At 41.2% G+C, this 24679-nt stretch overlaps 1 protein-coding gene across 1 annotated transcript; it reads right to left on the reverse strand.

The window, feature by feature from the left end:
* Positions 1 to 617: 617 nt before the first annotated feature.
* Positions 618 to 21563, reverse strand: MPHOSPH6 (M-phase phosphoprotein 6). Its single transcript, XM_039227663.1, has 5 exons — positions 21452 to 21563; positions 16001 to 16113; positions 4650 to 4740; positions 1780 to 1874; positions 618 to 1315 (listed from the first exon to the last, which is right to left on the reverse strand). The coding sequence occupies exons 1-5, from the start codon at positions 21500 to 21502 to the stop codon at positions 1180 to 1182; spliced, it is 486 nt and encodes a 161-aa protein (XP_039083594.1). The 5' UTR covers positions 21503 to 21563; the 3' UTR covers positions 618 to 1179.
* Positions 21564 to 24679: the final 3116 nt, after the last annotated feature.

The raw sequence follows: 24679 nt of genomic DNA on the forward strand, positions 1-24679 counted from the left end.
TTTTTTTTAATTACCTGGATGGTCTTGTTTGATCCTGTTGCAATTTTGCAATAACACAGGGTAACTAACCCCTGCTACTCGTGGGCAGGCAGTTTTCTTCCATCCAATGCTGATGGAAGAGATACCAGAGATACCAGCTCGACATACCATTCGGATTAAACACAGCTTAAGGAAAACAGTAGGACTCTGTACACAAGAATCTAGGAACTCTTAATTTTATAATTAACACCTTAAACCCCAGTATATTTTCTCTCTTGGGGACAGGGAAAACTCAGAGCCCCATGAAAAGAAGCAAAATATGCCACCATGTCAGAAAGAAACTCTAGGATACACAAGTGAGCTGCTGGTTTAGAAAGTGGAGTCCTCTCTGTGCTAATAATTTCTTTGTCCAAACAGAGCTAAACAGGGTACATTTACAGGTTAATAACTTCATAATGATTAAAACAAAAAGTTAATGATTGGTTTTGACCCATAAGAGCCAATTTCTTACAATTCAACCTAACATATTACCATATTCTAAGTTGAGGGCTGGTTTTTTTAGTTAGTATTTGGATAAAAGTTCCAATGCTGAATTATACTAAATAATTATTTGAAAGCATAAGAGAACAGAAAAAGTATATGAAAACTTATTATAATTTCTTTTATTAAGTAAAAGCTTTAAACAAAACCAGTAATTCCACAAACTGACAACGACTCGGTAGCATGCAAATACTTCAGGCTGGAGAGGCATGTTTGTTCTTGGTGAATTTATATATAATAAATCCTCATTATGTTTGATTCCAAAATGAATGTATACATTGGCTTGGCATAATGAATAATTTAAAGTAAAATATAAACATAAGGGCAACTTAAACATTGGTTTAATTTATACGTGTCAATTCAAGGTCAGTGACTAGAGAGTTCCATTAAAAAAAAATTTTGAGGTCAAAAAATCTTTAGGAAGTATCCATATACCATATACATTTGAAGCTTGAGGGCTAAAAATTGATTCCTGAACACCATTAAGGAAAGGATATATAACATCTACCACATATCTGTTTCAAAAATGGCATGTTTCCAAAACCATCCATTTCTTTACAAGTAAACATTACGAGTAACTACAGAGAAGCCTTCAGAATGAGTTCCACAACACGCTAACTCTCACGAGGCACCCCTGAGCTCTGTCTCAAAGCATCCACTTCAATCCTGGGGCTTTAAGAACATCTTCTTTACTTTAACTGTTGGTTTTATGTGTCCATTTTCATCTTCTTCATAGTTGGCACGGTCTCTTTTTTTGGCAAACTTTTTTCCAATTGTCCCCACCAAGGTCTCATATCTGTTAAGATGGTATGCAGCACAAGTTTAATTAAATACACAAACAAATAAGGTAGGAATCAAGCCTTGTCAAGAATATCAAACTAAATATTCAATGAATTATAAAAAAATACTCAATGATTATAAAAAAATCAGAGTTGTGATAAAAAGAAGTGGATTTAAAATTTATAAGCTTTTCTATGGATGATCAAATTCTTCACTGTGCTTTGTTTTTGCATTATCCTAAATAAATTGAGATGCAGATTTAAAAATATGTATTAGAAGCAGTACAGGACATAAGCCCTCAACTGCTAGCCTATGACAGGCACGAACCCCCCCGTCAGCCCAACTTAGAGAAAGGAGAAAGTCATCTTCCTGCTGGGGCACTCCCTGGAAGACTGGGGGGAAGAGGAGAACCCACATAACAGCCAATGAAAGCCAGAAGGCCGGGCCCAGATTATAATGTGGTTTTAAGGTGACTGTTACCTTCTAGCCATTTCTTCATCTGATACGTCGAGCTCCACTGTTTCACCTTCAACTTCTTCTGTTTTGTTCTTAGCATTCATCTGAAGCATTAACTTCTGAAAAATGCAACAGCACTATCAGGGCTGAAACAGGCTTATTAAAGAGACTGGTATCAAAGGTATTGAAGGTAGAGAAATAGAAGTCACAGAATCTATGGGAGTCACCAAAATTTATAAGGGATTCTCTGTAATACTTTACAATGTGCTAACAAAAGTCAGCTCTGAATGAAAAAAAGAAAATGCCCCATTAGATTAGACTTCCTGATAATGAATTTCAATTGTATTTTAGATCATAAATCTTTTTTTTTTTTTTTCAGAGAGAGAGAGCAAGCAAGCACATGAGAGAAGGAGTAGGGCAGAGGGAGAGAGAGAGAGAGAGAGAGAGAGAGAGAGAGAGAGAGAGAGAGAGAATCTTAAGTAGGCTCCACGCTCAGTGTGGATGGGGCCTGATGTGGGGCTCGATCCCATAAACCTGGGATCATGACCTGAGCTGAAATCAAGAGTCAGATGCTTAAGTGACTGAGCCACCCAGGTGTCCCTCGATCGTAAATCTTATTAGTTACTTATATCTAAAGCAGGCATATTGCCAACAATCTCTAGTGAGTAGGGGAAAGAAAAAAGCAAACTTTCAGATTTCCTCCAAACTTCCCATCTTGAGCCAAATGGAAGAATACTATACTCAAGAGTAATACTAAATGCAATTAAAAAATTTTTTTTAAGCTTATTTATTTTGAGAGTGAGAGTGAGAGAGACAGAGAGAAAGCATAAGCAGGGGGGGCCAGAGAGAGAAGGAGAGAGAGAATCCCAAGCAGGCCCCATGCTGCCAGCACAGCACCTGATGTGGGGCTCGAACTTATGAACTGTGAGATCATGACCTGAGCTGAAACCGAGAGTCAGACGCTTAACCAGATGAGCCACCCAGGTGCCCCTACATGCAGTTTTTGGTGGTGGTGGTGGTGGTAGGGGTGCAGCACATTACTGGATGGAAGAACTGGGAGGCTGGCTCTGATATCACAGGGAGGGCTGGCTTCACTCTGGAACATGAGGTTGGATAATGCATTCTACATGATGTCCACATGCCACAGATCTCGCCTCCATTTTTTTCTCACATTAACTTTTTCCTGATAGTTACCCGCTGACAGATTTGTTTTTAACGTACAATACCTTCTTTATAACAAAGGCAGGACAAAGAAGGGACAGCAGAAGAGAAACCAGTTTCAGGTAGCTTTTCTGACATTTATAGGACTGAAAAAAAATAATTCTGGGAATAGAAGCTCTGTGAGGGCAGAGATTTTGGTTCTCTGCTGCATTCCCAGTGTCTCAAGGGAGGTGATGAACCGCAGGTACAGAATAAATATTTACTGAATAAATGAACTCCATGCTAGGTGTCACTAAGGACACATACAACATTAAAAATGTGTTCTAAGTACATCCAGCTTACAATGAAGTAAGTGCTCTCAAGTTGGTATCTTTTCATAACAGGTGTATATACCTAAATTTTTTCATGTTTCATGATAGCTCAGATCTGTAAGCCAAAAATTCAAAACCTTTTCCCAGAGAGAATGTATTCAGTGTTACTGAGTACCAGTCATGAAAGCCATTTCTATTGGAAAGCCAATAGGCTCCCACATCAGGACCCAAGGGCCAGGCCAACTTCTCTTCTCCCTGTACGAGACCTACTCTGAAGTGCTTGCCTACCCCAGCCCCAGTCCCTGGGCATCGAACACTCATAATCTTTGCTTTCCCCCTATACCCCACTGCCCTCTTTTCTCTTCCTAATCTAAATCTTTAAGCAGGCCAAGGCAAGGAAAACACATATTAAAAACAAACACTTTTAGTGTTGATTTTGTGTAAAGTAAATATAACACTCTAATTATCATACATCCTCAAAAAGGGGGAAAAAAAGAAAGAAAACCAACAATCTTTACATAAACGCTGGTGATTAGCCTGGTTAACTCTGGTTCTCTTCAGGCACTCTTAGAGAGTGGTTTTCAACCAGGGGTAGTTTTGTTCACCAAGGGACCTTTGGCTATTCCTAGATACATTTTTGGTTGTCACAGCTGGGCTGTGTGTGTGCATGTGCACGCTAGTGGTATCTAGTGGGGAGAGGCCAGAGATGCTGCTAAACATCTTAAAATACACAGATAGCCACAGAGAATCATCTGGCTCCAGATGTCAGTGGTGGCAGGGCTGAGAAGCCCTGGCTTCATGTGACAGTCATCGAACTAAAGTCTGATTAACATAAGCCTCCCTTTGGTTGGCCAATTACCTGATAGGATGGCTTCTAGTACACGTGTCAGAATACTCATAAATATTTGTTAAATGAATGTGCTTCTCTACAAAACCAAGGCATGAAAATTCAAATCAACAGCTCATACGGTGAATATTTAACTTTTTAAAGGAATCATTTAAAAATCTATTTACAAGCTCGGATTAAAACCTGTTCACTAAAAAGTCAAATTACTTGATTCTTAAGTAACGTTTTTCCATAAGAAAAGATACATTTCTAGATGCCAGAAAACAATTTTTCAAATAGCATCCTATGAATAAAAGCCGGACATTCTTGTAAAAGACGGGAGCTGAGATTCTAACACTCACGGCAGCACTGTCAGGGAGTGTGTGCTGCTGTATTAAATTATCTACTCAACTTCACCATAACGTGAGGCTGCAACGCTGCAATTTCTTTAAATAGCTACAGTGGTATTTCAAGACTTGTTATTTTCTATGTAATGAGAAGAAATGGTACCTGGTGGGAAAAAACCTAAACCCAATTATTAGCAGAAAGAATTCAATTGGAAAATTTTTAAAATTTGAAGCAATTATATTTAATACCTCAACCTCAGGATTAAATCCTCTGAATGACATTCTTCCATAGAGAAGGTCTTCACATAACAAGAAACTCTGCTCTTCTATTATGAAACACCTAAGCAAGAAAATACGCCTGTATTAATGGCATGTCTCCTCATAACAAAGCTCAGCAAACAAAGAAGTCAGGATTTCAAATGAAAAATTCATCTTCCGGTTCTTAGGAGAGTCAAGTGAAAGTAAGGTAAGACTTCTAACGCAGGGGTAGAAATAAAAACTGATGACAGTGGCCAGAAAAGGCATAGAAGACAAGAGCCGGGGCTGCAGGCACAGCCTTCTCTAAACACATTTAATTTGCATAAAGGCCTACGCAACAGAGACCTAGACTATTTATGGTAAACCTGAAATTTCCAAATCTGAAGCAGTTTCCTCAACATTTACATCCCCAACCCCACCAACTTCTTACTAAGTTCTGATTAAATACCTGAAACCAGGAGTCCCGAGGAGCTTTGAGAGCGCATTAGCTGGAGCTCTTAGCTATAAACCACAATGACTGACTGGAGCAAAGAAGGAATTTATTGCAAGGATACCAGATACCTCACAGAATCGCTGGGAAAGCTGGAAGAGCAGGAATGCAAACTAGGCAGAAAGAAGGCTAGCTAGGTCATCAACCCCAAACTGAAAGCATGGTAAAGTCTATCCTGGGAAAAATGCTGCTGCACCTCAGGGGGCTAACCTCTGGGCAGCAGGGGACACTGGGAGGTAACTAGTGTTGCCCTGGAAGGAGGATGCAGATGTGTTTCGGACTCCAAAAGGGAGTCTCCTCGGAGTCACCAGTTTATTACCTGGGTCCCAGGTGAGCATGTCTGGCTACAGCTGAAACCGTAAAGGGATCAACCAGAAAGAACATTTGGAAAGTAAATACATGGCCATTTTGGCTTCTTTGGCAGAAAGTAGGCCCTCCTTCTTGTCAAGATTCACTTACTTACTCACTTAGCTAATACCTATTAAACCAAACTGTGTGCCAGGCAGTATTCTAGAAGCTGGGGTAACAGCCATGAGTAAGTCTCTGCTCTCACAGAGGTCATATTCTAGAGTGGTGCCAGATGATAAAGATTTATATTATACAGTGGAAAAAAATGAAGGTTTTTTCACTCCTGGCCCTAAGGGAGCAGCTGGTATCACACTAGTCCTCCAACTTTAGCAAATGATCAAAGAGGATTAAGTAGGAAACAGTGAACAAGTCAAAGTACAGCACTGTGAGGCTTGAGAAAAAAACCAAATAAGCTTTCTGACTAAAGGCAATGAATGCTCACCTTCTGACTGAAGGCAACACCTATACTGAGGAGGGGGAGCGGGAGCCCAAACTAAGCCGAGTCTTACTGAAAGGAAAAGAGAAACTGAAGTTTGGGGGTATAGAGGTAGAGGAAGTATATGGGTCAAGAGACCAGACAAGGGGAGATACAGAAAGGAATTCTGGGATCTGATTATTTGGTTCCCTTGAATGTTTGGCCAAATACTAGGCTGTATGCATGCAGGTCAAGTCCAACAGTATCAGGGGAAAAAAACAATTTCCAGAACAATTACAAGGTGCATTAGTTTCCTAGGACTGCTGTAAGAAATTACCACAAAATGGATGAGTTAAAGCAACAAGAAATTTACACTCTTAATTCTGGAAGTCTGCAATCAGCCTCACTGGACCAAAATCAAGGTGTTGGCAGAGCCAAGAGGCTGTAGAGAATTCATTCCTTGTTTCTCCAGCTTTTTTCGACACTAGCAGTCTGTGGCTTGTGACTGGATTACTCTAACCTCTGCCTTCATGGTCTCACTGCCTTCTCTTCGATCTCCCTTTCGTAAAGATACCTGTGGCTACATTTAGGGCCCACCCCGACAATCCAGACTAATCTACCCATCTAAAGATCTTTAACTGAATCACACCAGCCAAGTCCATTTCACCAAATAAGCTAACATAGGTTCCAGGGACGAGGAATGGGATTATATTTGGGGGACCATGTTTCAGCCTATCATCCCTGAGAAAGAAAATTTATTGTAGTTGAACAAAAAAAAGATCTTGCACAAAGAAGGGAAATGTTTGAGTTGTGTCTATCCAGAGTGGGGGGACCAAGCTGAATATCCTGTGACATTGAACAGAAAGGTCACACTTCAGGAGTAGGACTCATCCAGCAAGAGAGTCAGGCCATAAGACCTACTCTAGCAAAAACAGGGACCAAGCTGTTTGGAACATAAATCAACTGCCTAATGGGACAAAATTCAACACTTTATTAAGGAAGACAACAATATCTAGGTACTTAACAATGTAATATATAACGTGAGGCCACAGTAAAAAGCTGCCAAACATGTAAAGAAGAAAGTATGACCCATAAACAGGAGAAAAAGAAACCAAATAAGTATGTTCAACGATTTAAAGGAACACAGAAATCTAATGAAGACACAAATAAGGAACCTGAACTGAGATATGGAAATTATGAAAACTCACCAAACAGAAATTTTAGAACAGAAAATACAGTATTTGATGTGAAAAATCAGAATTGTCCTATATCTATGAAAGAAACTAAATTCATTATTATGAGAGAAAACTCCAGATCCAGATGGCTTCACTGGTGATTTTTATCAAAAATTTAAGGAAGAAACAATACCAATTTTACTCGAAATGAGAAGAGAAGGAGGGGACACTTCATAGCTCATGTTACCGCCCAAACTAAAGGCATTATAAGAAACCTACAGTGGCATATCCTTTATGAATATGAATGCAGAAGTCCTTACTAAAATATTAGCAAATTGAAACAACTATACATACAAAACATATGAATACCAAGGGGTGATTTGTTTCAGTAATGTAAGGTTGTTATGAAATTGAAAAATCAACATAATTCCCACATTAATAGAGGAAAGAAGAAAAACTATATGATCAACTCATTAAAAATGATTTGACAAAATTCAACATCATTTACAAAAGTCTTCAGGAAACTAGGAAGAGAAAGGAAAATCTCTCACACTGATAAAGAACATTTATGAAAACACACAGCACTTCAGACTTAACAGTAAAACAGTTAATACTTTCTCCCTAAGATCTGAAACAATGCAAGGATGTCCATTCTTATCATTGTACTTGAGATGCTAGCCAATGACAAAGGAAAAGGAAATAAAATGTTATAATTTTTCTTCTCTGTAGATGACAACTGCGTATGTAGATGATCTCAAGAAATCTACACAAAACCACTAGAGTTAATCAATTTAGCACAGATACAGAATACAAGGTCTATATACAACATTTTTACATGCATAAATACACCAAACGATTTTGGGGGAAAAAGCCATTTATAAAGGAATTAAAAATATGAAATACATAGGGATATATTTAATGATATATACACAAAACCTCTACACTCCAAAGTACTAGCAATTACTAATGGGTATTGAATAATAGCTAAATTAATGGGTATATCGTGTTTATGAACTAAAGAACACAATTTTGTTAAAATACCAATTTTCCTCAAATTGATTTACAGAATCAATGCAACGCCAATCAAAATCCTATTTTTTGGAGGAGGAAGGGGATCGTAGAAAGAATTTAATAAGCTGATTCTAATATTTATATGAGGATACAAAGGATGTAGGCTAGCCAAAACAATCTTGAAAATAATAAAAGTAGAAAACTTGCACTATCTGATTTCAAGACTTCAAGATAGCAAGATTCAAGATTGCAATCCTTAGTAATCAAGCTAATAGGATAGAAAAACTTATCAGTGCAACAGACAGAGTCCAGAAATAGACCCATACTAACACAGCACACTGATTTTTGACCAGAGCATCAAAATAATGAGTAAAGAAAAATATTTCCAATAAATGGTACTAGGACCACTAATTTTCTATAGAAAAAACCAAAACCAAAACCAAACCTTGATTCCTACCTCACACCACACACCAAAAAAATCAAAGACAGATCATAGATAAAAACGTAAAAGCTAAAATTACAAAAATTCTACAAGCAAACACAGACTATATTTGCAAACTTGGTACAGGCAAAGATTCACTAGACAGGACCCAGAAAGAAGTAACTATAAAAGGCAACAAAATGAATGAAACAAAATAAAAGACATTAAAAAATTACACAGGCAAGACACAAACTGGGAGAAAATACAATATATATTTCTGTTAAAGGATCTATATTTAGAATATAAAGAACTCCTAGCTATATAGAAGTATGTAAGTTTTATCTAAAAAACAAAACAGAGCAAAACCCTATATAATGATATGCATGCTGAAGTGTTCAGAGAGAAAATGTCTGCAACTTGCTCTGAAATACACTAAAAATAAAATGGATTGACAGATGTATAGAGAGATGGATAAATATGTAATATAAGATACTAGAAAAAAATAACCATTTCATTTTTTAAAATGGGCAAAAGAACTGAATAGGGACTTCACAAAAGGAGATGTGGAAATGGCCAATAAACACGTAAGAGTTCTTTATCAGTCACCAGGAAAATGCAAATTAAAAAGCATAATGAGACACCACTAGAATGAGAGACTAGGAAAAATGAAAAAGAAAACATCAAATGTTGGAAGGATGCGGAAAAATCAGAACTCTTACACTTCTTCAGTTAAAGTGTAATATAGTGCAATCACTGTGGAAAACGGTCTGAAAGTTTCCCATAAAGTTAAATACATGCCAACCTTACAACCCAGCAATTCCACCTTTACCGAAGAGAAATTTTAAGCAGAAAGAATTAGGGGTCCCCAGAAAAAGAAAGACAAGACTACAGCTTTCCAGACACCAGAGATGTCATTCTGGGACCCCAGCTATTTTTGGTTATCAATGCCTTACTTGCTCAAGCACACTTCTAGCAGAACTTCCTAGGAGGTGTCAGAATTACAAAGAAATGCAAAAACCTCAGTAGTTAAAGATTTTAAAGTAACAAAGAGAAAGCAAAACCTAAACACTCCAGGAAAGAGCCTAAGGAGAGACAATTAACCACTTGTAAAACTCCCTGTGCTGTTTCAAAAGTAAGCAAGGTCCTGTTATCTGGAGCCCAAGACCACCTATCCAGTTTATACTAGCTGGAGGAGCATGCCCATTAGTCCCTTGCCCTTCCCTATAACGGTTAGTCTTCACCCTCGGAGGAGCACAGCTTCATTCACGTAACATAGGAGGCACATACAGGCATGTTTTCTAAGCACGCCTGTACTGCTTCATGTCCGCCTTTACATGCAATGACAAAGCTCCCCTTTCTGAATATTCATCCCAACCCTAAGTAAAAGAAACCCATTGCCCCCACCTGGGAGACTCATGGCTTTAGAGAAGTCATTCCCAGTCATCTCCTTATCTGCTGCAAATAAAGTCTGCTTTGTGGACAACTCCACCTGGTGTAGTCCTTATCCGTAACTCAGCAAGGAGCGAACTCTCCTGTTCAGTTGTAGTTTTGTACTTTGGCTACACAAGGAAAACCGGATTGTATGACAAGTTCAGAAGGCAATGAGGAAGAAAACGTGAAGACAGACGAGGAAGAGCAGCTAGTTAAAGGTCCTGAGAAGGGAGTGTAAGTGACCGGTCTGAGAGACAGTGAGAAGGCCTCCATGTCTGGGAAGGAGTGACAGAAGGGAACATTGGTAGGTCAATATTACTTTCACAGTGACAGTTAAGATGTTGTCTTCTTCACTGTGTTGACCTTAAACAGGGTCATATATATATGAAGTACTTCTGCATGAGTCTGAGGACTATCTTGAGAAAAGGCACTTGATGGAGTTCTGAGTTGAACTAGCCACTGTTTTCATCAAGCACTGTAACTATGGCTACTCAGATCTGGGTACTTGGCAGAAAATTTTCTGAAAATCAGTAAAATGAACTTGTTACTTCAAAGGAACAATGGACAATACTTGTTGCCAGTAACAAAATTCAAGCCTCCAAGCAAAAATTAGAATTTTGAATAGCTTGTATTCAAGCTTGATAGCTTCTCAATACTTAAAAGATTTTACTGATGAAACCCATGGTAATATTAAAGTTTCTTGATATCATATAATGAAATGAGTTAACATTTAGAAAATCTATACAACTCACCGAATCAGTATTTTCCAAACGAGAAATGCGTGATGTTATGAAATCACGCATGGGTAAAAGATCTATTCAAAATGTAAGGTAGACTAATCATTATGAAAAATTTATTGATGCTCTGAGATTCCATACTGCAGTTAGCTGTAAAGAAACTATGTATTGGGTTGTGGAGTAGTGTCAAAGAATTATCTGAAAAAACTATTATAATATTCCTCCCTTTTCAATCACATCATCTGTGTGAGGGCGGATTTTCTTTACATGCCTCAACCAAACCAACAGACTACAATAGGCTGAATGTGAGGGTTAAGAGAATCCACCCAGAGAATCAACACATCTTCTGTGATGCTAGACACTGAAAGATCTGCAAAAATGTAAAACAATGCCATTCTTCTAATATTTCTTTTGTCTTGGAAAACAGTTATGTTTCATGAAAAATGTGTTATTTGTGTTAACATGTAATGAGTCTACCTGTAAAGTGAGCATTTAAAAAATTTTGTTTTAATTTCTTACACAGTAAATATCGACATTAAATAAATCACACAAACAGAATCTCTTCAGGGGTTCTAAATAATTTTATAAAATGTAAATGGTCCTTGAGCTCAAAACACTGAGAACCTCTGTTCTTTGGGTTCCTCTCTCCCTGGCCCTCTAGTCTAGCCAGCACGTACCTCCTTCAGGACCCCCTTTCTTGAGGGAGCCTAAATTCAGGCATACATTCTCCTGAACTTTTTGTTTAGCCTTTTCCCAAATGTGGGATTCCTTCTGAATTGCCTAATCTTGGTCCTTGTACAGTGCAGCAGATAAAACCTCATCCATCTCCCAAATCAATCACCGTCTCAGGAAAACATCCTAACTACTTTCACTTAAGACAAAAGACAGACCCAGGGCCAGGAACGGATTCACTGCAGAACCACTGCTCCCTCAGAGGGCTTTCTCAGGGGTTTCCATTGGCACAATAGCTTTAATACAAAAAAGAAAACAGGTATTATCTACAAGCATAGTTTCAATAATTAGGAAAATTAATTAAATACAGAATTAGCAAAAAATTAAATATTCTAAAACTTAACTATAAACATTCTGTATTTTTATATCCTTATTTTTATTAAAGAGGATCCATAATTTTACAGTCAAAATGCATCCAGGATATTACCTATTTCATCTATTTTTACAGATGACAAAGTACTCAAAAAACCCTAGACTTGCCCTAAATCCACAAATAATATGCCTGGCAAAGCAGGGGAAAAACTCTCTGTAGGAAAACAATTCTCTAGGGGTCTCTCCCGTGAATGGGGCACTAACTGCCCTTTTGCTCTGGAACATCTTATCAGGGATGTGTGGATAGTGAACTGCTTTGAAAGGCAGAGCTATTGTCTTCCTTTAGAGCAAAGTGCAGACTTGCTTAATGTCCAGTATGATAATGTCTTTCTTGGGGCCAAGGGCAAGTTGGCTTGCATTCCAGTATCAAAGATAACAAGTGTCCTAAGTTTAGGACTTCTCAGCTGTGATGCAAAACTACTGTGGGTACCACAGAGGGCTGGGCCCCACCACATCATCCCTCACAGGATTTGGGGAGCAAGCCGGAAATGACACACAAGAGATACTCACACTGTCTGCTGTGCTGTGAGTAATCAAGTCTGCGTGTCTGACCCAAGAGTCTTGTGCCTTCCACAAGCATCCATGAAACTGTGGCAAGCTAACCTGTTATTTCACAAGTACAGTATGATCTCAGATCTCACAGTTCCTAACATTCATTAGGCCACAACACGCAAGCACAAGAAGCATGGTAGCCAAATATATACTTTTAAAGCAGCATCCTATGGTAAAAGAGCAATTGAACTGGCTATTCTCTACAGCAGGGCACATCCTTTGGAGAAAATCAATATGGCAAATACACAGCAAAATCTTTGATCCGGTAAATTGTACTTCTAGGAATTTATATCAAGCATCTTGTATTAGGTTGCCTGGAAACAGACTCTGAGGCAGAGTTGTGTGCAGAAGTATTACTGGCCAGTGCTGCTTGGGAGATGCCCCTCTATGGAAATGAGGATGGCAAGACTAGGCAGGAGGTGACCAGCAATGTGGTTACACTAAGGCATCAGCACCTACGAACAGCTCTGGACTTCGGAAGGCTCTGTGGTTGTTCTAAGCTGAAGCAAAGCAACCAGACCCTCACTCCCCTGCACAGCTTAGGCACTGGCCAGGGGTATCTCCTAAGGGCAAGTGTGGACTGAATAGTGCTAAATGACATCCCTGAATTGTAGCAACATGGCTGACAGAACAAATGGCAACCTCTAGACTTCCAGAGCATACACACAGCAAAGTCTCCAATTCCCCAGATACCAGTGACCGTCTGGAATAATTCAGATGATACCACCCAGGAATGATTCACCAACACAAAAGAGCAAGAAGGAATGGATGAATTCCATAATAATCAAGTATCAGGAAATACATGTGCCACTCGAGTTTACCGTGCTTTCTATGCCTGACCTGCCATGCTAAGTGTGTCACATATATTATCTCATTTACTTCTCATAAGGTCTGTAACAGATACTATTATCAGACCCGTATACAAATGACATAAGACAAGTAACTTGCGTGAGGTCACAAGTAAGTGGCAGAGCCGGGCATCAAACACAGGTCTGCCCCTTTCCAGGGCCCAGGCGCTTAATTAACCAATCCATTCCATCGGCTTCCTATTTGGGGTATTAAAAAATACACATCCTGAGGACATTCACCCATTTTCCTCTCCAGATCTATTTCTCCTTATCTCCTCCTACTCCATATCCTGGGAGGCTGATTTGAATGTTATAAATGGAAGCAGTCCTTTGCAGTCTGGAACCAGGCTTCTTCCTGTGGGAACACCTCAGGCTGGCTGTGCTGTCTTATGAAGGTAGCAGCTCCTGTGAGATGCATCTCCCATCTTCAGATTCAGTAACCATTCCCTCCCCTTGACCCTCTGGGCCTGGAGTGGAACTTACTCCCACCATACAAGCTATGACGTATGCACTGTCCCTGGTGGCTTCCTTGTGCCTTGCCCATACCTTGGCAGTCTCTGTTATACTCTCCTCAAATTATCCAATTTGACAGTGTCATCTTTTCCTGCCAACAACTTGACCCAATACATGTATCTATACACAAACAGGCGCTGAATGGTGGCAGAAATTTTTTATTTACCGCTAGGGTCTGACTATTTGTATCTCCTGAAAATACATATGTTGAAATCTTAACCCCCTGAGATGATGGTATCAGGAGGGGAGGCCTTTCGGAAGTGGCCAGAGTCATGAGGGTGGGGCCCTCATGATTAATATTAGCACCTTATAAAGGAGACTCCACAGAACTCCCTAGCCCCTTTTACCAAGTGAGGACACGGTGAGAGAGTACTGGCTATGAACCAAGAAGATGGCCATCATCAAAATATGACCATGTCTTGATTAAGGACTTCCTGCCTCCAGAACTGTGAGAAATACATTTCTGTTACTTATAAGCTACTCAGTCTATGGTATTCTGTTGTAATAGCCCAGAGATGGAGACATTTACATCCTAGCAAAGGAAACTAAAGGTCATTTTTCTAGGAATAATATGCTGTATTGAGGAAAAAAAATACTGAAAACAGGATAGAAAGCATCCTGCCCTTCAATAAAAATAAGTAACAAAATATCTAGAATACTTTGGCATTATCTTCCCCTCCTTCACTGCCATCTTGTTTCCTTTGAGGAGCCTGAGGAGCAGTGGAGAAAAGCAAACAGAGAAGCAAGCAGCAAAATAAAGTACCTTCCTTCCATATCTCCTGGGGGGACGTGCTTTCTATGTTTTTTTTCTTAATTTTTAAAAATGTTTTTATTTATTATGGAGACACAGAGCATGAACATGGGAGGCGCAGAGAGAGGGGGAGACACAGAATCTGAAGGAGGCTCCAGGATCTGAGCTGTCAGCATAGAGCCCAATGTGGGGCTTGAACTCACAAACTCTGAGATCATGACCTGAGCCAAAGTCAGATGCTTAACCGACTAAGCCACCCAGGTGCCTCATACATGCTTTTCATCTTTAAAGGATACCTAGCCTTCCAGAAAAGATCCAGAGAAGGTCAGCCAAATGAAAAAGGGAATATAACAAGGGAATGTTAAAAACAAAAAAAAATTATTAGGTATAGAAAAGAAAATCATAAATGTGCTCGTATAAGCAGCATCTTCATTAACTGGACAAAGTTTAAATAAAACTACCATACCATAGGGGCGCCTGGGTGGCTTAGTCGGTTGAGCGTCCGACTTTCGCTTAGGTCATGATCTCGAGGTTCGTGGGTTCGAGCCCCGCGTCGGGCTCTGTGCTGATTGCCAGCTCGGAGCCTGGACCCTGCGTCGGATTCTGTGTCTCCCTCTCTCTCTGACCCTCCCCTGCTCGCGCTGTCTCTCTCTCTCCTAGAAATAAATAAAACATTAAAAAAAAAAAAAAAAAAAACTACCATACCATAGAGCTTACTAAGGTTAAAAAAAAAAAAAAGCATTGAGAAGAAATGATAGCTTGAAGAAGAATTTAGATAAAATCAATGGATGATATGAATCTATCACTCCTTCATTCAAAATGATTTATCAAGCACCAACCACGCGTAGAGGTGGATAATAACCTAGCATGCTATCCTGTGTTAGCCATGACCAGCTGGTGGACTCTGGGCAAGCTACCCTCTCTTAAGCTTCAGATTCCTCAGCTATAAAATGGACAGAATGTGAGTAGCCAGCTCCTAAGTGTGCTCTGAGGATTAAATAATTAAGAGACATAAAGTGCTTAGTTCAGTTTCTCGCACATGCTAGGGACTCAATAATTGTTAGCTAAGATGATTGGTATTAAAAGCAGTAAAAATTAAAAAAAAAAAAAGAAAAAAGAAACAAACCTAAAACTCTTGATTTGCTTTTAAGAAGCTCAGCCTAATAAAGAACTCTATTACTCAAACAAAACTAGAGAGGCCTAAGTACACACTTTTAAACTTAATTTTCAAACTTAATACGACAGGGAGCACACCAGAGAGTCTCATGAAGGCTCCCTGGTTATTACAAGAGACAAGCGAGCTAGATTTCTTTATTATAAATATAGAAAAAGAACAATATTATAAATTTGAGCCAGTAAAAATGGATAAATCCAAATAGACCTTATATAGATTTAATAATTTTAGAATGCCATTTGTAAAGCTAACTCAAGAAACCGAACAGATATTATTTTACAGGCTTTGTGTCACTAGAATAAAGAGTCATATTTGCAGGGATTTCCCTCTGAATGCTCAAAGCATCATTGATACAATTTCTAATAAACCTACTCTTTTTCTTTAAGCTCTGGCAAATCCAAATACCAGTGCTCTTCGCTAATGATTTTCTTTTCTTCCTCTTCTAGTTGTTTCTTGGTCTCCGAGTCCAGTCCCCTTTGCATGAACTGTAAAAACAAAACAAAATCAGGGTCAGCAAGTGGTTTTCCTGACTTAGAGTAGAGGAAAACACAGATAACTTTATTCTTTCACGTCCTCTCCCTTGTTTCTCCAGGAATCCCATCTCAGAGGTGAGGGTGGAGGTGGTGTGACCAACGTAGCTTAGCTCTGCCCTAGATGATGTCACACCAGACTAGCAGGGAGCCCACCAGACTACACAAAAAAGTATGTGGACTTCCTGCAGAAGACTTCAGAAAGATCTTTACCATACTTTAGTTTGTCTAATTTAATAAAACAAGCAACAAAAAATTGTATTCTATCAGTAGCACGCAAATATTTCAGTTTTACATAGTGGTCAGTGGGGAAAGGCTAAGACAAAAGACAGATCATGACAGGCAAGTGGAGACAGAAAGTGAGAGGGGCCAAAAGAGGGTGAGAGACTCAGTACTTTCTGAATCTCTGACCCATGGAGCCCACTGGTCTTCGTATCTGTTGATCTTGGTCTGGAATGCCTTTTCTCATGCTCTTCCACCTGGCCAACTCCTAGCCCTTCTGGTATAGAAAAAGCTACTCCATCCCCGTGAAATTATCTATGATACCTGAAAGCAAAATTGGCATTTCTCTCCCAGATGCTTCATATGACACCCTCAAATAGTCTCACCACATTTTAAATCCTTGAGCATTTGCCTCTTCTGGAGACCCTGAGGGCAGGGACTTTGTCTAGATTGTCTTCTTCCTCACTTTTAGCGTAATAAATGATGCGTAGTAGGGACTCTAAAAACAAACTGAAGCAAAGCTATATCTATAAGCCTGCTCTTCATGTATATCTATTCTCTGAAAGGCTGATCACCTCTACAGCTGTACTTTATTCTAAAATGTGCAGAAGCTCAATTAAAAATGAGCCAGGAGAGAAACTCATAGTCCAGCTGCTAGTCTCTTCTCACCATAAACAATAACTACATTTCCTCAGGGAAACCAGTGAGAACACCAAGAAGTCAATCACAGTAAAATGATTAAGTATTCATAAGGGAAAAAAATAAATTCAGAAAACATCCAGGAGCCTCCACCTCTAGCAGTTAGGTCTAGAGTTTCACTGATTTCCATTTATCCCTATTACTTTCCCTTATCCAAGCTCTACATTACTTTTCCCTTCATTCCAACCATCCCCAAAACACAAACATTTTTAGGCATAAGGGCTTTACCAACGAATAATCAAATGATGAAACCTGAAAAACATTTACAAATAAAATACAGTGATAACATCCAATTCTGATGAGGACATAGTGAGACTGATCACTCATACTACTGCTGGCGGGAAGATGAAATGGTACAATCTCTGCGGAAAACAGCTTGACAGTTTCTTACCCGCTAAACATGCATTTACCATATTGACCTAGGACTTGCTCTCTTGCACATTTATCTCAGAGAAATGGAAATTTATGTTCACTCAAACCTTTATACAGAAATATTTAAGCAGCTCTATTTGTTAATAGCCAAGAACTGAAAACAACCAAAATACACTTCAACAGGTGAATAGTCAAGTCTGATGGTACTTCCATTGCATGGAATACTACTAATAAAAAAAGGAACTACTGATATACTCAACAATTTAGATGGATCTCAAGTGAATACTGCTAAGTGAAAAAAAAAAAAGCGAATCTCAAAAGGTTACATCTTGTATGATTCCATTTATATAATATCTTTGAAATAACAAAATTATAGAAATGGAGAAGAGACTCCTGATTGCCAGAGCTTAGGGAGCGAAGAGACTGGGTGTGGTTGCAAAGGGAGAGCTTGAGAGAACCTCACGGTAATGGAACAGTTTTGTGTCTTGAATGTGGTGGTAATTAACATAAATCTGCTTGTGATAAACTGTATAGAAATATCACAATACAAGTAAAACGGTAAAATCAAATAGGCTCTGTAGATTGTACCATTGTCAATTTCCTGGCTTTGTACCATACTCTAGTGAAATCAGACAGAGAATGATGAGTATATAGGCTCTCCTTGTACAATTTTTGCAACTTCCTGTGAATCCATCATTATTTTATTTATTTAAAAAATTGTTTTATTTTATTTTTATTTATTTATTTTTTTGAAGGAGAAACGCAGAGTGTAAGCAGGGGAGGAGCAGAGAGAAAGGGAGACACAGAATCTAAAGCAGGCTCCAGGTTCTGAATTCTCAGCACAGAGCTGAATGTGGGAACTGTGAGATCATGACCTGAGCCAGAGTCGGACGCTCAACCGAATGAGCCAGCAAGGCATCCCTTTCATTATTTTAAATACACGTAAAAGAAATGTTTGCACTCTAAAGTGTTTTGTAGTCTTCCTCCTTTTACCTGTATCTATATCCTCACCACAGGAAAGAACCGGCAATTTCTGGAATGCGTATCCTATACTTCCCAGTCCTCTGTCTCTGCTATTCAACATCATGTTTCCATTTTCTACCTGGCAAAACATCCACTTATAAAGTCCCAGAACACATGTCCTTTGGGTCTCCCCTGACTGCTGTCTGGCCAAGCTCTTCATCAGCCTGTTCCCATAAAAAAGCACCTTTCCTTATGTCTAAGAGTCTTATAAGCACTGGCTTATTGTTCATTATGCTTCTTCTGTGTCTCCCAAAAGACTGAGATTCTGAATAGCAGACCATGTCTCTTATTCACCTTATGTTACTAGTACTCAGGCTGCACTTGGTATACAAGAAGAGTTCAATAAAGGTTCTCTGAATATAAGTCTAGACTTGCTTTATTTCTTCACACTCTCTTTCTTGGATGGTTCTCTTTAAACCCAGATGCCTCATTTTCATCTTATATTCTTGGTAACAGAACTCACCAATCTTGCCCAACTGCCTTTTTATCTCCTATTTTTAGTCACTTACGTATTGTTTATGGCATACAAAGCATCTATCTATCTATATATGTATGTTCTGTGCACAGGGAAAGGCTAAAATGCCCTGTGAATATGAAATCAAGCAACTTGGGATTTAGGTAGCAATCCAATTCTCCTGACTCCACAGCATCTAAGAACACTCTGTAAAGCTTAGTGATTTGGCTTTACTCACAACTGAGGGCCTAGAGCTGGTACCACAAACTACAGTCCTTAGGCTGGTCATCTATTGGTGTAAATAAAGTTTTACTGGAACAAAGATATGCTCATTTGGTTCTGAGCTACAATGGCAGCGGTGGGTAGTTACAACAGTGACTGGCCCTAAGTCTGAAGTATTTTTCATCCGTCCCTTTACAAAATAGTTCACCAACTCCTGTCTTAAGAGTCCAACAGGGCTAAAATGACACTGTCAGAATCGCCACCTATATCCTTCCCTTTCTACTTCCCATCAGGATCACCCTCCAGCTCCCAACAGCTGACCAAGTTAGAGGATTTCAAGTACACCTGAAAACTACCGTATTACTATTGAATCCTCAACTCTTTCATTTTTGCTCTATACTTAGCTCTAGCTGAACAGCTACATTGGATACAGCAACCTAAGGCGGCTGCTCCATTCACTCTCATAGGACACTCCACTCCATCTGTGTACAGAATATCTCCTGCTGCCTGCCAAAAACTCTTTTTCATCAATGACTGAAGGTGCTAAATGAACTAGAAAATCTGCATAACCTTTTCTCCCCTCGCCTTTGCTTCCAATGTCCTGTGGAGTCTTTCCCAACCACTGGGATCGGGATCGGAGTTGATCCTTTTTTTTTTTTTAATTTCTTTACAAATAGTTTATTGTCAAGTTGGTTTCCATATAACACCCAGTGCTCATCCCCACAAGTGCGGGGTTGATACTTTCTTAAGGTAACTTCTTCCTTCCTAACTCTTGAGTCAGATCTTTGGTCCGAGTCTTAACTACTCAGCATCATTTGATGTACCTGCTTTGCTAATCCACTCCACTGCTCTGATTATAAACCAGAAGTCAAAAGAAGGTGCTGTTGGGTAAAAATTCAAATTTTGCTAATATGTATGAAGCCAGAACCTTAGAGATTATAAATTATCTGCTTTAGCCTCCACCCTCACTCATCCTATTCATCCCTAGTCACACCCTAGCTCAACTCCATTTGAATCTGGCATATTCAACATTTAAGTCTCCAATCTTTTCAAACATTATTTACACCTTGCTACCTTTTTCTGGAAATTACTCTTTATGCATGAAATCTAACACTGTGCAGTAGGCTTCAGTGACAAGCAGTCACTGAAGGGGGATTTGGAGCCAGCCTGCCTGGGTTTGGTCCTGTCTACACTACTTGTTAGCTGTGTAACCTTAGGCAAGTTACTTACTTTTCCCTTTCAGTGCTTCAGCTATAACAGAGGAGTAATAACTATACTTACCTCACAGAGTTATTATGTGGATTTCATGGGTTGATATATGCAAAGCACTTAGAGCAGTTGTCTGAACACAGAGTAGAATGGATAAATCTTGGCTATTATTTAAGTTTGAAGGTCTGATGGTTTCCCCTGTTTTGATTCCTGTATTCATTTTATCTACCCTTGTCTTTTTTTTTCTTCCACTTTGAAATCATTTGATTGTTAAATTGATTCAATTTCGAATCTAAAGTCAATTTTGCTTAAAGCTGACATTCACCTCAAACGTTATAATTCTCTCCATTCCCACTGCCACTGCAACCAGATCCTCAGAACTTCTTGATCTTTCCGACTGCAACTTTGTCCCTTGTCAGATCTTTCTTTCACCAATGTATTTCTCCACAGGGCAGTTAAGTAACTTTGAAAAGTAAGCAGCACAGCTAAGATGCTGCTCCCCCTGCTCAAGAGCTTTGCTGCTCCCCCTGCTCAAGAGCTTTCTCATGTTCACAAGATAAAGGAAAAAAAAAATCCTTAATGTGGCCTAAAATTCTTCACATGTTGTGGCCATTGGCTACTTTTCCAGCCTCACATTTTTGCTCTTTGCCTTCCAAACAGACTGAAATATCTGTAGTTCCTGGAAACCTCAACGGATGTTGTGGTTTTTGCGTCTGACTTCTGAACTCGCTTCCTCCTCGGTTTTTGCTGCCATGCCCCCACCCTCTCACCGACCCTTCAGTCTCTACCCTAAGGGCCCGTTCTCGCCGGGATCCCGGCGCTCCGCGCATCACCTCACTTAGAGCCGCGCCACCCTGCCTGCTTACGTGTCTGTCCCATCCAACCGCGCGCTTTACAAGAGAAGCCGCCGGATTCATAATCCAGTTCCCAGTGCCTGAAGCAGAGCAAGCGCAAGGTGAATGAATGAACGCCTGGACTGAAGGCCCTCCATGGCCTCCCCGGTGGCCCCGTGCGCCCGCCGCCTCGGCCCCGGCCAGGTCGGCAAGCCCAGGTGCCCCTGTCGCCCCGCCCGCCTCCCCGGCGTCCCCACACCTTCATGCGCAGCAGGTTCTTGGACAACTTCGTCTTGCGCTCCGCCGCCATATTGACTCCAGCTCTGGGCCGCGATCGGCCACCAGCCCCCGCCGCGCACGCGCACTGCTGCGTGCGTCGCGGCGGCGTCCTACGCACGCAGCTCGCGTTCGTCCCGCCCCGTGGCTCCGCCCCCGTGTTTCGCACTCCGGCGCGTCCCGGAGTCTCCGCGCGTCGCCTCAGGGAGCGCTCGCCTCACAGAAGATGTCGCGGTAAGGACACGGCTGGCGGTGCAGGGGTGAGAGGGACTTGACTCGGGGAAGGAGACGTCTAAGGGCCTGCGGGAGGCCCGAGCGCCGGCCGCTGCGGCTTCAGCCGCGCCCCTGGGAGCGGCCTGAGGAGGCCGGTGGCCGAGTGTCGCCGCGCCTCACGGACCTCGTTCTGCCGCGCGTCGCCGTCTCAGTCGTGCTGGCGAGACCTTTGAGACACTTGCCTCACCGTCCCGGCTGGACCGAGTCTGTCGTGTATACCAGTTCCTCCCACGTTCACGGTCACCGCGTGCTAGGTAAACCCCGTGCCCAGTTGGGTAAACTGAGGCATGGGGCGGCTGCGGAGTCGGAGGGGGGGGTAGAGCGAGGCGTGTGCAGACCCCACGCCTCCCATACCTCCCACATCCGGCGTCGGAAATGCCCGCGAACGGTCCGTGCGTGGAAGCCAAGGCGCGAGGACAGGGCGGAGTGGAGAGACGGTGGCCTCGGCGCTGCCCGTCCCGCCCGAGACGAGCTCCACACCGGTGGCAGGTGCGGCGCCGTGGGACACACCCGGCCTGACAGTACCATTCCGGTGGGCACCCTGCGCGACGCCAGGGCCTCGGCGCCGGGCACCTTATCCTCACGAAGAAGGTGTCGTCCTGTCGTGTCAGTAGGGAACCTGAGGCCCGGAGTTCACACAGCCAGGAAGCGTTAGAGCCGAGGTTCGGGAAACTGTGGTAAACACATGGCCTTGCCCCCCAACCCCCCGCACGTTTTCGCAGCGGGGTCAGTAGAGTCACCCTAACATGGTAAGTGGTTATGGAAACTCATCCATGACTAAGTGCGAGACCCTGCGCCACAGTCGTGCAGAGAGACACACGACCTCCCTTTCCTGGAGCTGCCCTGAGGGCGAGTGCCGTGGAAGGAAGAAAATGATGATGGGATGGTGAGACTTTGAGGGTTACTGTAGGTCACGTGGGCCAGGATGGCTCTCGTGTGAAGATTAAAAGTTGAGAAAAACCTATTCCGTGAGGAGTTGGAGATAGAGTGTTCTGAGAAGAAGAGAGAACAACCGTAAAGGTCCTGAAATCAGCACAAGACAAGAGTTACCGTAATTTACCAAGTGGATCAGTGGAGGTAATCATGTTATGGGTTGAATTGTGTTTTTCCAAAACTAATCAAGAGTTTTGTCTTGGAATGGGGCTGTGTTCGGATATAGGGCCTTTAAAGAGGCCACAAAGTTAAAATGAGGCCCTTAGGGTAGGTCCTAATCCAACCTGACTGGTGTCCCTATAAGAAGAAACAATTTGGACACCCCAAGAGACCCCAGGGTTGCATGCACCCAGAGTGAACACCATGTGAGGACACAGAAGGTGGCCATTGGCACACGAGGAGAATGGCCTCAGAAAAAATGACTTCTGCTGACACCTTTATCTTGAATTTCTAGCCTCCAAAACTGTGAGAAAATAAAGTTTTGTTTAAGCCACCCAGTGTGTATTATTTCGTCTGATAGCCGGAGCAAATTCATATATCACATAATGACAGAGAACAATTGTAATAAGAACCCTGCTGAGAAAAATAATGGGGTTCATGAGAGAGAATAACAAAGGCGCCTAAGCCTTTCTGGCCTGGTAAAGGAAGGACGCCTAAAGGTGTGATATTAAAGTTGAGATCTGAAAGAGGAGGAGTCAGCCTGGGGAAAAGCCTTCCTATGGATCTTAGTTTTGTGCTACCATCACTCCCGCGCACCCATGGAACACATTTGTGGGAGCGTTGACAATACTGACTCTCATCTGGTTCATGTTTCCGTAGTGACTGATCTTAGGGTTACATATTCCAGGCCCCTTGGAAATGAATATACGTACTTTAAAAATGCCCACCAAGGCTGGGATGGTTGTTTTGGCCTCCCATGAATCTGTTAGAAATAACATAGCCTCCTCACTTCCACTTTTTAAAAATATTTATTTTGAGAGAGTGTGTGTGTGTTTGGCGAGGAGCAGAGAGAATCCCAAAGAGGCTCTGCTATGAGTACAGAGCTCAATCCCACCGCCGGTGAGATCATGACTGGAGCCAAAATCAAGAGTCAGACGTGTAACCAACTGAGCCACCCAGGCACCCCTCTTTTCCCTTCTTGATACAGGTGGTGCCACAAGATCTAATTAAGGTCTAGCTGTCAGGTGTGTGAAAGTCGTTTGAGGTACATTTGAACCCTTTTATCTCAACACATTGCTCTTCTGCATGTTCCTGCCCTTTATAAAATTGGTAGACTAAGGTCTGGATTTTGCAGAGAATAATTGTGCAGCTTCTGTGGGTCATCTGCCCAATTCCCCTTGTCAGTAAGTTACCTTGAATAAAACTCTAAACCGTATGGAGTGGCTTGCTTTGTTTTCCAGTCTCAGAGTGCCTTCTCGGTTGGAATCCTTTACTGTCTCTCTGCCACCTTATAACCTCTCATCTTGCAGAACTGAAATTCTGTTCCCATTAAACAATAACTCTACATTCCCTCCTCCCCCGTAACCACTATTCAATTTTTTATCTCTGAATTTGACTTCTGTTCAGAATTTTGAAAGTTCTTTGGGAGCAGAGGTGAAGAAGTGACCCAGGCCCAGTCTCCTATCTGCCTCTAGGAAGCAATGTTGACTTTGAACTAGATCTTGAAGAATGAGTACATATCTTGATAGCTTAAGAGGAAAACAATTCCTGGCAGAAATAAGAGCATATGTACATCAGCTAAGGATGCTAGGACCTCCACATCTTTCCTATGGATTCTGTTGCACACTGGATTCTGATTCATTTTCCTAAAACGTGGTCTTCATCATGTCACTCTCCTCCAAATTTTATAACTGCTGTTGTCTGAGGGATAAAGGTCAAATTCTTCAAACTGACACCCAAATTTCTACATTTTTATTTGACAATGAAAATACTTATAATTAAAACTAGTCCCCAAAGTCTCCTCCCTTCCATCAAAATGTAATAAATGAGAAGTGATTTAAAAGTA

The sequence above is a fragment of the Hyaena hyaena genome, unplaced genomic scaffold (assembly GCF_003009895.1).
Source record: "Hyaena hyaena isolate Hyena2069 unplaced genomic scaffold, ASM300989v1 scaffold_1, whole genome shotgun sequence".
Lineage (NCBI taxonomy): Eukaryota > Metazoa > Chordata > Mammalia > Carnivora > Hyaenidae > Hyaena > Hyaena hyaena.